Below are 14,553 nucleotides of genomic sequence, written 5' to 3'. Positions count from 1 at the left end.
GATTGTTTAGGTCTTTGGTCTCATCCAGCAGCCTTTTCCTCATGTTCTTATGCTCATACCAGGTATTCAATTATTCCAGTGTTGTATTAAGGATTTGACCTAAATCTCCTAATGGCTAAGCTGGGTCAGGCATTGATAGTACTTGGATGGGAGATTGCCAATTAATACTGGGTGCTGTACGCTGTACTTCAGAGGAAGGCAATGGCAAAAGCATCTCCTGAAATTCATGGTGATTGAAGGCACATACACTGCCAGTCATCAGAAAGTTCTTAAAAGACTTGCAAGCCAGGAAAATTTGTAGGCCTATTTATAAGACCAAACTATGCTTTTAACCCTTTGAACAGCAGGCACTAAGAAATATTGATAAAATTCATACAAATTTAATACATATGCCCAAATTCAACTGCTAGTCCCAGCTAGATAGTAGGATTTAGCTATGTGCTGATTTAGCGATCAGCAGTTAATTTAGTATGTTTAGTTGTAACTAGCAAGTGGATTTAAACCATAGCTTTTCTCCAGTGTGTAGAATTGCTGTTCAAACAAAAATAGGTGCTTAAAAAAACAGCCAAGCAGAGTACATATAAGCTAGTTCTACAAATACCATACACCACGCAGCATGTATTACAAAGTTAGTACTATGTTTCTATGATAAGGAAGGTTATGCACACACACACACACACACACACACACACACACACACACACACACACTACAGTATGTAGGCACAACTGTGAAAATATTTGCTCATGTAATACCATATATTCTATTGCATGGTTATGCTTGTACATGGCATTACTGTTTTATGCAAATGTTTCTACACAGGTGGCTACTCATAGGGGCAAAAAGAAACCAAGTGTTGGACTAAAAGATAATATTCTCCTCCAGCAAAGCAAGTGTTAAATTTACTCTTTAGAAAAATAAGTTTCCACATATTTTGGGAGTAACCATCTCAGAAAAAACAGTTTTAAAAGAAGCTAGCTGGAATCCTAACTTATCATCCATTAACTGAATAGAGTTCATAGTCAAGGTTTGCTTTGTACCCTTTGTCTGGCCAAAATCATCACCATTATCACCACTCACCACCACCACCTCCTATTTCTGCAGAAAGAAGGGGGGAGACAAGTGAAGTCCACCGCTTAAGTGAAGATAAATACCTAAGAGCTAAGCCATAATATTTGCCATTTGACATATTACAGCACCAAGGCTCTAGCTAATTCCCCAAGGGACACTGGAACCACATTCTGGAGACCTGAACATGGATACTCAAGCTTCAGAGAACTAAAATTGTATAGATATGCTTCGGGACCATTTGTAGCACATAGTATCATGCTGACACAACAGTAATGTTGGTCAATAACATGTCTGTCCAGTTATTTCTGTTTTACTGGTGACACCATGAGATTAAAGAGCAAAGAGGGTTGGAAACATTCAACAGATGTGGTGTAGAAAGGAGAGAAAGTCTCAGGATGTAGAAAAGAAAGAAGATTTCATTCTTGAAAAGAGCCTGCCATATTTCAGCCTGAAAATATTTTTATGGCTACAGAGGATTACAACTTTAACATCAACCTGCAGGGATTCTAAAAAGAGTGTCTCCAAAGCTTGTACCCAATATCAGTTGCCACACTGTGAGACTGCCACATACATTTGTGGAGAGATATTTAGGGGAAATGGAAAGTAATCCTACTCCAATACTCTCAAGGTACATTTCTTTAACCTAGAAATGTTGGTGTACAAGTTAGCCCAAGAGAGCAGAGTGGTGGCTGGCTGATTTATAGGTCAGAGCCGACTCTGAATGACAGTTCTTTCACCTGCTAACATAATTGTGGAAATTAATTCTGGCAGTTAAGATATGAAAGTAGTGACAGATGAGCACATGACTGACACCTGGTGTTTGGATAGGAGCTGAGTTGATCAGATGGAGCTCTATGCCCTGGTGTTTTCCCCCCTGAACAATGCAGAACTACATTGTAGAAGTTTACATATATATACAGTTTAGCAGAAAATTGTGATTATAAGAAAGATTTTTTAACTTTATGTCCTTCATGAAATAGTTTTAGTACTGTTTAATAAATAATCAAGAAGAAGACAAATGAAGACCAGCGAGATATTAAATGTCCAAAGATCCTGTATATAATTTATATATTATATGCTTTTAATCATTTTTCCTATGCTGAATAAAGAACATATGAATTATAAGACATGCAACACTTTTGTTTGGCTCCCAATATGTGTAATTTTGCTAATTTAAAACATCATTCTGTGTAGTTATTCTAAAACAATAAGGAAGAATTAAACATTACATTACCTCCCTGTTGTTAATACTTTATAGATCTAATAAAAATAAACTTTGGAAAAGTAAAATGTTTAGATACTGTGCCCTTCTAACAAGCAAATGGCTCCTTTTCATCCTGGAGAGAAGTGACCAGTGGGGTCTTCACAGGGCTCTGTCCTGGTGCCAGTGTTATTCTACATCTTTATCAATGACTTGGATGACAGAATTGGGGGCATACTCATCAAATTTGCAGATGACACCAAATTAGGAGGAATAGCTAATACTCCAGAGGACAGGATCAAAATTCAAAATGACTTGAATAGACTAGAAAGCTAGGTCAAAGCTGACAAAATGAACTTCTACAGGAAGAAATGTAAGGTACTGCACATAGGGTGGAAAAATGAAATGCACAGATATAGGATGGGGGACACCTGGCTGAATGAAAGTACATGGGAAAGGGATCTAGGAGTCCAAGTAGACCACAAGTTGAACTTGAGTAAACAGTGTGATGCGGCAGCTAAAAAGGCCAATGCAATTTTAGGCTGCATCAATAAAAGTATAGTGTCTAGATCAAGAGAAGTAATAGTGCCACTATATTCTGCTTTGGTCAGGCCCCACCTGAAATACTGTGTCCAGTTCTGGGCGCCACAATTAAAAAAAGACATTGAGAAACTGGAGTGTGTTCAAAGGAGGGCGACTAAAATGGTGAAGGGTCTGGAAACCATGCCCTATGAGGAACGCCTTAGGGAGCTGGGTATGTTTAGCCTGAAGAAGAGAAGGTTAAGATGTGATATGATAGCTCTGTTTAAATATCTGAAGGGATGTCATGTTGAGGAGGGAGCAAGCTTGTTTTCTGCTGCTCCAGAGACTAGAACGCGGAACAATGGATGCAAACTACAGCAAAAGAGATTCCACCTCAACATTAGGAGGAACCTCCTGACAGTAAGGGCTGTTCGACAGTGGAACAAACTCCCTCGGAGTGTAGTGGAGTCTCCTTCCTGAGAGGTCTTCAAACAGAGGCTGGATGGCCATCTGTCGGGAATGCTTTGATTATGATTTCCTGCATGGCAGGGGGTTGGACTGGATGGCCCTTGTGGTCTCTTCCAACTCTACGATTCTATGATTCTATGATTCTACAAGAAAAGAAATTCCACTTAAACAGTAGGAAGAGCTTCCTGGTGGTAAGAGTTGTTCAACAGTGGAACATGCTGCCTCGGAGAGTGGTGGAGTCTTCTTCTTTGGAGGTACTTAAAAAGAGGCTGGATGGCAATCTGTCAGGAGTACCCTGATTGTGTTTTCTTGCATGGCAGGGGATTGGACTGAATGGCCCTTGTGGTATCTTCCAATTCTATGATTCTATGGTCCACCCACACTGCAGAAATAATCCAGTTTGACAACGCTTTAACTGACTCAATGCTAGGGAATTCTGGGAACTGTAATGTTGTGAGACACTTAGCCATCTCTGTCAGAGAGTTTTGGTGCCACAGCAAACTACTATTCCCAGGATTCCCTAGCAATGAGCTAGGGCAGTTAAAGCAGTGTCAAACTGGATTATTTCGGCAGCTTGGATTTGACCAATAGAGAACCTAGTCTTCTATGAATGACTTGGTGCTATGATCCTTATATCTAACAGTGGGAGAATAAAGTAACAGAGACATAGCTTCTGGATCTGTAGTACCTCACTGAATGCCTTCTAACATATAAATAGATTACCTTCCTCTTTAAAAAAAAAAATAAACACTTTGAGATCTGCCAGAGAAACCTCACTTAGAATTCTAGCTTTTCTTGTTGCCACTAAGAAGAAGGCCTTGTTAGTAGTCAGCCCCAAAATGGGATGTATGTGTGTGTGCATGACTTTTGATGTATGGCTAGGGCCATACCATGGGGTTTTCTTGTACAGTATATATACTCCCACCTTTACAGACACACATACACACACAGGGGGGAATATATATATAACCCCATGATATGGCCCTAGGTTTGCCATAAGTCAAAAAAGACTTGAAGGCACAAACAACAATATAAGACTTTACATTATTTAAGTATTATTAATAAAAAAGTAAAGAAAAATGCTGTGCTAGAGACAAATTCTTTTGTTCCCAAGTCTTCACATTTCCCCAAAGGCCTTCTCAAACTCTTCACAAAACTAAATGTGTCGGCAAAAACCTTCCTGACATCCCTAGGCTCACTTTGTTTGCACTTAAACTTCTAGTCCAAGCAGAATATCCACTTAACCAATCCCTTTCTTTTTCCCCCTTCAGGTTCGCCTATCATCATGATATACACTAATAGCAAACTGAGTCCACTGTGTGTCATAGCTTATGTGGCCAAAACTCTAGTTATCAGCAAGCTTGGGTAACTGTAATTGTTTTTAGAATTCCCCCATAAACACTTTTAATGGACCAGTCCCCTCCAAAAACTAAATAAAACCAATGAGAACTGAGCATGGGAGGGGGTGTCAAATGGTGAGGGAGGAATGGAATACCTTACTTTCAAAAAGTGTGGGTAAGATGAAGTCTAAAGAGTTACTCTGTCACCTTGGCTCCTAGTTCTGTTTTATCCTAGAAAGGGGCATAGCAAGCTGACATCCTGAATAGACACACTCCATATTGTAACATATTGTTGTAGGTGTCAGTTGGATGTCAGCCCATTTAAAGTTATGGGCTGACTGGTAAGTCTTGTGGCTAGAACTCTTGTCTCTGTTACTTTATTCTCAAACTGTTAGATATAAAGATCTCAGCACCAAGCCATTCATGGAGGACTAGGTTCTCTATTGGTGAGGCAGGACATAGTACTGCCTGGGTCGATCTCATCAAGGCCATGGTGTCTGGGGAATGAGGCAGATGAATAATCAGCAAACCATTTCTAGTGAAGCATTAGAGAAAAGTAGTTAATAGGGTCCACGGGCCAATGATCGGGGAAATGTCAAAGGAATCATGGAAGTGAGATAGGAACAGGCAGGATTGAGAGAAGATATTGCATCTAAGTTTATGGAGAAAAGCTTTATATAGAAACAGGGAAGGGCTGCAGTAAGTCACAAGGCTGTTAAATGTGCTGGGACCCAGGTGACCTACTGCTTTTTAAGTAAAAGGAAGTGCCTTGGGTAGGGTCCGCCTAAGACATTTTGGCACCTGAAGCAGAACAGCAATTGGTGGTCCCCATTCACTTAAATAAATCTACACAGCATATAAAGCCAGCAAAGTTATTTTGGCATTTGAGACATTAAATCCCATAAGCATCTCCTAGCACTAAAATACAGTAACAACACATTAAGCAACTAACAATTTGCTTTCAAGATCACAACCATATGATTTGCTGCCTGAGCTTACCTATTAGTAGGGCCAGTTGCCTTAGCTTGCCTATTGGTAGGGCCAGCAGCATGCATGGTGCAGTGGTTTGAGAGTTGGACTATGACTCTGGAGACCAGGGTACAATTGCCCACTTGGCCATGAAACCCACCAAGGGGCTGAACAGACTGGCTGTAAAAGCTGGCTTCTGGGTGGTTTGAGGGTGTGGCATTTTGACGAAGCCACCCAGAAGCCACCCAGCCACTTAGATAGGAGCAGTTCCAAGCTGTTCTGGAGGCATAGTGTTTTGATGCTGCATGCCCCTGGAGCGGCTTGAAGACAGTCTGAGCTTGCAGTGGAGCAACCAAAGGTGGCTTTTTACCAGCCGAAATGGGAGCAGATCTTTTCCATTCCTATTTGGGCCAGGTCTGGGGACGACTGGGGCTGTGGCATGTGGTTGCCATGTCGCGGGGGTGAGCAGCTCCAGGGCAGCCCTAATCCGCCCTTTTGGAGTGGTCTGTTTCACCCAAGTGATCTTGGGCAAGTTACACTCTCTTGGCCTCAGGGGAAGGCCAATACCAAAGCTCCTCTGAACAAATCTTGTCAAGAAAACCCCATGTTAAGGTTGCCTTAGGATTGTAATAAATAAAAATGACTTCAAGGCATGCAATAGCAACAACAAGGTGAGCTCTGGGTTTGAGAAACAAAGTTCAGTCCCTACAGCATTGAAAGTTATAGATCTCATATTCAAAACAATTACAGTCATTTTTTGTCCTGACACACTATGAAAGGGAAATGTTTATATGGGGGGGGGGGGGGAGACACACCCATCTGTGGTTATGTGTTTGTGGGTGTATATATGTTATATTCATCATTCTATGTTTACCTTACCATTCTGAGCAAAAATTAGCAGTGTGGGAAAGTGTAAGCAGCAGTCCTAATTATGAATGGAAGCATTGCAGCTTGTTACCAGTTTCATCAACAAACTTGCTGGTAACATAACTGTGAATTTTCACTAATATTGGAGTATTAAAGCAAATCCTATCTTCATGCAGATGCTCCCATTTTGTAGCACCTACTTATTCTTTAAGAATGTATCCTTTAAGACATTTCACAGGGGGTAATCTGTGGGGTGTTATGCGTGCAATGCTTCTGTTTGAATGATGGTGCCATTTTCTACAGTGCATATGGAATTTAAAATAGGTTCCATGGCAGACAAAGCTTATTCAGTAACTAAGCAAAAATGAAAGTCAGAGCAGTCACATTTCCAGACTGACTTTTACAAATAACCATTCTGGATGCTCTCTTTTTTTCCTCCCTCTTTGAAAAATCTCCTACAGTCCTTTTTCCCAAGCAATTTAATGTGTGCTTGGGAAGGGCAATTAAATTGTCAGAATTTTAAAAAAATGTTTTTAACTAGAAGATAGCCCAGAGAATAGTCATGGGGCCGATATTGATTGTATGAACAGAGAACATTAGTCTTCAGGTATTTACTCTGCCACCTCTGCACCAGAGGCTCTCCTTCAAATCAAATCAATTCCTTGAAGAGACGGCTAGTGAAATACATAAATGAGGCTGCAACACAGTTGATATTTGATCTCTAGACATTACTTTATTATATCCTGGTTTCTGATTGTTTTTGGATCCCTTCAACTTCTTCCAATTGTAAGCTGTAAAGGGCTGTATTCTCTTTGGTAGTATTTTATGGGAACAGCCCTTTTCCTAACTGAAGTTCATTGCATAGAATTCATTGCATTCAATGGAAAGAGGGCCGAAATTGCATCTTATTTTGTTCCAAGAGTTCCTTTCTACATTATGAATGCTATATTCCAGAATAGTGGTGGTTGTACTAAGGTCTATGCCAACTGTGGGAGAATGCAAATATTAAAAATTATTTACAATGTTCTCTTACCATTTTCAGTTTGGATTTTTACATAGGATTGAGTTTAAACAATAAGAAAAAGTAAACATGTTAAGTAAAAAAAAGAAATAAAATTTGTTATTACAGAAGAGAACATTCCCAAAAAAGAAAGACCGTCAGCATGATCCGCATTGCAGCAGACCTAAAAGGCTTGGAGTTAAACCAATGCAGCTCCCCATCGAACAAAATGGTTCTGAACTGGCTTGAATCCAATTGCCTTGACATAAATAGATTATGGAACGGAGTTTATATAATTGAAATAGAATGCTCTGTAATTAATTATTAAAAGGAAACCACAAGACAGAAAAACAATTCCACAGAGCATTCTAGTGACATCCTCAAGCACAAAAACACAGGTTCAAAGGCTAACTACCTATCTAGTTCAGATCATATCTGTATGACCATTATACGTTTTATTATACTTCTTACATAGTTAATTCTACATTATTCTATAGTTCACCAGTGTTCCTGACCAAGACTATCCTCTTGAAAATGTCCTCCATGCACCAAGTTTGAGCTTCAAAAGCAAAACTGCTCTAGCTTCATGAAACCCCTTGCAGCAGATTTTCACCAAAACATTTCTAAGTACATGTTGCAACTTCAGTTTCAAATGTCTAATTCCTTTCAGAGTGGTGGCATTAATCTACCACCATCACCCAATGTATGCAGTTAAAAACCACTCTTGAATACCACAGTCATTAAAATAGCTACAAAGATCTGTCCACTTAACAGCTCATTCACATGTTTTCTTTTCCATGCACTTGCAATAACTTCATAAAGAAATTACTTTGCTAATCAGCTTGATGATCTTTTAATTTCAGGCAAATATATATGTTATGTATGCACACATGCTGTGAAGGACAGGGATGTCAATGGCTTGTGCCTTCCTTTCTGGAAAAATACATTATAATGAATATAAACAGACATTTAATTAAAAAAAACTGACACAGAAGGTTTCCTCAATTCAGGTACATGTTTTTGAACATTATTTTTTAACTCCAGTAACTATAAAATCTGTAGTAAAAATATCAATTATCCCAGGGAAGTTATACTTCCTTGTCTGTTATAGTAGAATGAATTCATTCATTCTGAACCACTGTTTCAATGATTTAATCAGTAGATCTGCCAATTATACAAAAACTCATAAATAATTGAACAAGATTTCTTAAATGGTATAATAGCACTACTATCTCAATTTGCTGGCTACCATCCAGAGAACCATACAACCAGTTTTCCATGCCTAAGGGCAATTTCAATTCCTGTCTCCAAAACATGCTATGTGGCAAATGATGGTTGAAACTGAATTCCAAAGGCAATTTGGGATGCAGTATAGGGATCTACTGTTCCTTGAAAATCAGCTCTTTTTTTTTTTAAATCCTCCTCCTCCTCCTCCATGTATGCAAGCCCTTGGGCTCACTTAAGTAGTTTGTTGGCTTCCAGCTGCATAATTGTATTATTTGTTGTTCTAACAACGTCAGCTAGTTTTTATTTGAAGCCAACTGATAAGGATCAAGTCAAAATTGAAAAAATTATTTTAATTTAAAATAGTGTCTTTGATTTTATTCAGTTAAAAAAACCATGTTGATCCTGATGATGACAGTTTAAATAAGAAGACAACATTCTTGGCCTTGCAAATAAGTGCATGGCTTCATCACTCCCCAGCATACAATACTTTCCTGAATATATTTTAATCTGTTCCACTGAACATTGTTTCACACTATTTTTGTCACCTGCACCACTCTGTCATTTTACACGTTATGTGGGTTCTGATAAATTTATACCTAATAAAAATTACAAAGTAATTTTTGAATGTTATAACAATTGGCAGTTATAGTTTAGCATTTAAAACTGACATAGAATTAACGTATGCTTCAAAACATCTATTACACAGTAATTACTAAGTAAGATTGCTACTATACACTTAAATGCTTTTAAGCAAAAAAGAAGATAACCAGAAAATAAATATGGCTAAAAATATCAATACTTGTTCTCAGAAAGAAAGGTTAACCTATTCCACAAAACCTACATTAGAAAATTCAAATGAACAGACTAAAGACATTACTGCTCCAATTCAGGGCTGTAAGTTCATTATTCCAAATATAAGGAAGAATACAAATGACAGTATCAGGTTTTATTAAAGGACATATAGTAGCCTAAGATGGTTTGAAACCCTTAAATATGAAACAAAGAAATGTAAAATGAGTTTCAAAGCAGGAGGAGCCTAATTACATCCTATTTCTCTCTTTCCCTTTCCCTTTCCCTCTCTCTCTTTCCCCTTTAGCGAATGATGAAAGCCTCAAGAACCATAATTGTGTTAAGATTTGACTCTTCTTTGTTTGGTCATTCATTTTAAAGGATTTCTGTCATGTTTGGCATGATAGCTACTGGCCTACAGGAAACATTTTCCTTCAGAAATGGCTTTTTAAAAATGGGTGCAAGAGGTTAAGATATTTGGCCCAGGAAAACTTTTCAAATTATTCTGTCTTCCTGGGGAAGGACAACACTGAGATGGTTTCAAACAGCAATTATCTATTCAGCATTAACAACAGAAAAAAAAGAAAGTAAATTAAAATGGCAGGAAACCAGTTCAATAACTGCTGGCATTGTGTCTGAAGAGCAAAATTAGTCTTAGATTTTATCTAATTTTCATCAATATTATTTTATTTATTCGAAGAAGCATAGTGGAACGCATAAATATATAAGAAACCTGGACTTTAGAAGCATTATAGAAAAATAATGAGGTTGTGTATTTAGTTCAGGTTGCTCTTACAAATTACAAGAGAGAAAGCATAGTTCTGCAGTGTAAATACATTTCACATTTTCTGGGACCACACTGATTAAGGGGGAAAATAGGAATCTATTCTTAACATTTACTTCTGACATTTTGAGAATGGATTCTTATTTGACTTTCCAGATTTAACAAGAGAGAGAAAGACAGAATTAAAAGAAGAGTCTCTGGAAATATAAATAGAACTACACATTTTCTTTTAAACCTGAAGTTAATTTTAAAATAATAGGAAAATGTACCTTGTTCATATTGCTACAACTCATATAAAGTAATTTGTCACAAAACCACACTAAGGGAGTAAAGGAATATTAAACCTTTGTCTCAAATCATTGGCCAGTTTAACCCACAATGTAAAGGACTTGCACAGAGAAATGCCATTAAGATATAATTAGGTCTTGAAACGCACAGGTCTGAAATGCAATGAAGAGACCTCTGAATGTGAGAGTTCATATTCTCACAGACAAATGAAGGGTATGCTTCATTGCCATGTACTGTACCTGCTGCTATTGGCAAGAAGCAGATTTTACACTGACCATGGTCTATGGCTGCTTTTAACGTTGCTTCAGGATGTGTCGATCCAAGGGGGTTACGCACAAATCGTCGCCGGCGCCGCAAGTCATCTTCCCAGTAGTCAAGGCGCCAGAACTCACGAGGACGACTACAATGAAACAGAGGAAACACATATGTTAGCAATTATCAAACAGCATGGTAGCACTGAATTTCTGCATAAAGCTTTCCTTGTTTCCTCTTTCTTTTTCTTTTTAAATAGCACCCTAAAATGCTTTCTACAATCTTTAACTTCGGTATGTCCTTGAAAATAACAATATCACCTTCCAGTTTGAGGAACTCCTTTCCCTTTTTTTCTTGGAAGGTGAAATGAGCACTAAATACATCATTTTGAAATGAATTGCTGACAGTGTGATCAGTTTCCCCACACTCTAGTGGCATGTGCTCCGATTTCAGCCTCATTTCAGCCTCAGCAGGGCACCTTTCTCAGTGACTGCATTTATAAACCAGAATAGGGAAAAGGCTATTATAAATATGGTATAGCATTACCTATATTAATCAAAGTCTGTCCCCCTTCATTTTTCTTCCTAATTTGTGCCTTTTTGCACAAGGTCAGTAAATCATACCATGAATTCTTGGTCAAGAAAGTGTTAACTTTAATGAATACTTCTGTTACATGATTATGTATGTGATAATAAAATATTACTCTGTTTAGATGTGCAGAAATTTAATTAAAATAATCTCTTAAAATATTCATTACATTTAGCCCTTGAGGCTTACAACAACATAAGAAAATACATTTCGTTTCCATTTCCTGTTTTTAAATAAACCATTCCAGGAGAGTGAAATAGCAATCTATTTTCTAACAAATCAGATTGGATTTCTGTTTTATGTAGCTTCATTTTTGCATTTAATTAAAAACAACATGCTACAGTGAGCTATAAGGCATACTTTTTTAAATTTAAATTTAGAAAAAGGTTCTACCCCATTTGTTATTTTCCATATTGTGTTATGCAAATATGCATAGATCTTTTTTATATAGCCATATATAAATGTCAGTTCCTATCTTGTTAGATGGTTGTGAGTGAGTATGCTGTAAAATTGTATATTAACCACTAAAAACTACAAAAGCAGCCAATTCAGGTGTGTATTCATACCTATATAAGCAAATAAATTTTATTATATGTAAAATAATAAAATCTACAAGAAAACACTATCACAAGAGATCTACAACCAACTTATGCATGCCCCAATTACAAAACTATAATTTTAGTTATAAAATAATGGTTACTTCAAGAATGGTAAACCAAATCTACAAACTATAATCTTATTTCTTCTTCATTACCTAATAATCACTGTACATCTGTCAACTCAGACATGTTAATAGCTCTGATTAATTTATAAATACAAATGATTACAGACACACAGTACTGGAGATTTCCCTTTTTCATTTATTCAGTCTTAAAAAAGAAAATATTTCTCGTTAGAGACTGGATGACAAACTACAAGCCTACTATAATGTTCTATTCATTAAGGGTTTTTTTAAAAGTCCACATCGGATAGTACAATGTGTGAAAACTAATACATGTAAAATGTGAGTTTTTACTCTCAAAACCAATACAGGTATTAATGCATACAGTTACTTCATCCATTCCTGCCTGCAAATGTCACTATTCTGTAAATAATTTATATTCCTTTTAACTGAAAGGCCCGTATTTTTACTATGTACCATGTGTTCTCTAAACACAGGCTTGGGGGACTTTATTTTGCAAGCAATTCTGTACAGCTATCTGGGATAGCTGTAAGTGTAAGAAAAACCTACATTTGCCCAAAGCATGATTAATAACTTAAAATTCTCCATTAGCGATTACAAAAAAAGGCAGAACACAGCTGGCTACGTGTATATATTTGATAGTTATAGAGCACAGGATAGCCACTTCATCATTCTGCCTTCCTTCATTTATCTGTTAAAATTACTATCAAATATCAGCTAGGATAGAGTCGTGAATCACAAACTGCTCCTCATCTTCAGGGGAAAGATACAATGAGAGTCTATTCATCAGGACAGCAATCAACACAAGTAATTAGTTCCCTAGACTGAGATCTCTTGCAAAGCTTATTGTAACCAGTGCCACAAACATATGACAATGAAAAGCTAATGCAGGCTTCTAAAATTTGTTAACTGCTTTTGTCATCAATCCTTCCAGTACTGTGCACTGCAGTATTATGCAAAGATGGTAAATTATTAATGCCATCCATTTGTCTTTTTATACTTTTGATGAAATTAACTGATAGCATTCTGCCTAAAATCACAATGTGCATAGCAATGACATTAGTAAAATCAGATTTTTTAGGCATGAAACTGTTTCTTTCCAAATATATTCCAAAATGTCTTGCATTTACCTTGCTTAAATAACACATGATGAAACTAATGTGCAGAATGTGCCCCAAGAAAAGTCTGTTTCAACAAATATTTGATTGTACCACATAAAACTAGCTCCCAGTCCTGATATTGCATTTGTAAGCCACAGAAGAGAGACTACATGATTTCATCAGGACAACCAGACAAGACATAATTTGATATGTAATTTGAAATGTAATGTTCAATTAATTTTGTTGCATAGGAATCAAAGCTGCTAAAACACTACAGTTGTTCTTACATATCCTTGGATTCATCCATGGATTATCCACGGATTCAACCATCAAAAGACTGAAAATATTTAAAAATGCATATAAATTCCAGAAACAAACCTTAAGCATTCACGGACACACTTAAGCATCCATGGATACCCCAGTGGATACCAAGGACCGACTGTACAGTGTGACACAGTGGGGCTGCTTTTTATAATGGACTGGATCTATGACGATAAACCTTTCTGACAAAGCTATTAATACTGTTCCAAAAATGCATATAAACAAAATAAAGAAATATTGGCAACTTCTTCAAATGTTTCACAATGCTAACTGCCTGGAAATACAACTAAGACCCTGGGGGTCAGGATTCTATTCCCTTCTCAGTTATGGAAACCCACTGGGTGACCTTGGGCGAGCTGCATACTCTCAGCCCTAGAAAACAACATGATAAGTTCACTTTAGGTTTGGCATAAGTTGGAAACAATGTGAAGGCACAATACAACAACTACCTTTCAGTGCTACCACTTTCAAGACAACTGAGAAATATAAATCAAACCACATCCTGCCACCAATATTTCAGCAACAAATTAAAATCCATGGGTCTGAATCTAGAAAGTGATGAATAGAACACTGCTTCTTCAAAGGAGCACAAAAAATCTTCATAAATGGCATGTGCATTGCACTGCAGCAGGAGGAAAATTTGGGAGTATCCAAATGGGTTGCCACACACAAGGAAAAACAGTTCTCTGCTTGTGGAAGACAGTTCTGAATCAAAGCTAAAATCACAGAGCAATGAAAACATATTAGAAGCAAATGAAAACCAGCCCAAGCAGCATTTATAAGGCCTTTGAAAATAAAAGCTAGTTCCCCGTTACCAGAAAAGCAGGAGCCAGGTGACCCTGACAAAGAAGAATGATTTAGGGATGGGACACTGTAATTAATAATGTCTTCTCTGTAATGTCTCAGAAAAAGCAGGGATGCTGAAAGAAGAGTTCCAAAAATACCCTTAGCAAATAGGCTGGTCCTAGGGCAAGTAGGCAATTCTGTGGTCTAACCCAGGGGAGGGAGGGGAGACACCTTAAGGAGGGAGTGACACCACTGCTCCCCAAACATGTGCTTTTTGGGAGAAACAGGCTGTGGCATT

At 37.5% G+C, this 14,553-nt stretch overlaps 1 protein-coding gene across 10 annotated transcripts in view; it reads right to left on the bottom strand.

Annotated features, from left to right (window-relative positions):
* LRBA (LPS responsive beige-like anchor protein) overlaps positions 1-14,553 on the bottom strand; it is a 430,053-nt gene that overhangs the window by 201,841 nt on the left and 213,659 nt on the right. For 6 of the 10 annotated variants that reach the window (XM_089525694.1, XM_089525696.1, XM_089525700.1 and 3 more), the window contains one exon: positions 10,766-10,926. In XM_089525694.1, coding sequence (XP_089381820.1) covers positions 10,766-10,926 — 161 coding nt within the window. The remainder of the gene's footprint in view (positions 1-10,765; positions 10,927-14,553) is intronic. The other 4 variants (XM_089525697.1, XM_089525699.1, XM_089525698.1 and 1 more) reach the window with 1 other exon arrangement.

The sequence above is a fragment of the Sceloporus occidentalis genome, unplaced genomic scaffold (genome assembly GCF_023333645.1).
Source record: "Sceloporus occidentalis isolate IW3139 unplaced genomic scaffold, rSceOcc1.0.p SCAF_5, whole genome shotgun sequence".
In the NCBI taxonomy this organism is placed as follows: Eukaryota; Metazoa; Chordata; class Lepidosauria; order Squamata; family Phrynosomatidae; genus Sceloporus; species Sceloporus occidentalis.
The sequence above is the reverse complement of the archived record's forward strand: the minus strand, read 5'-3'. Positions and strand labels throughout refer to the sequence as shown.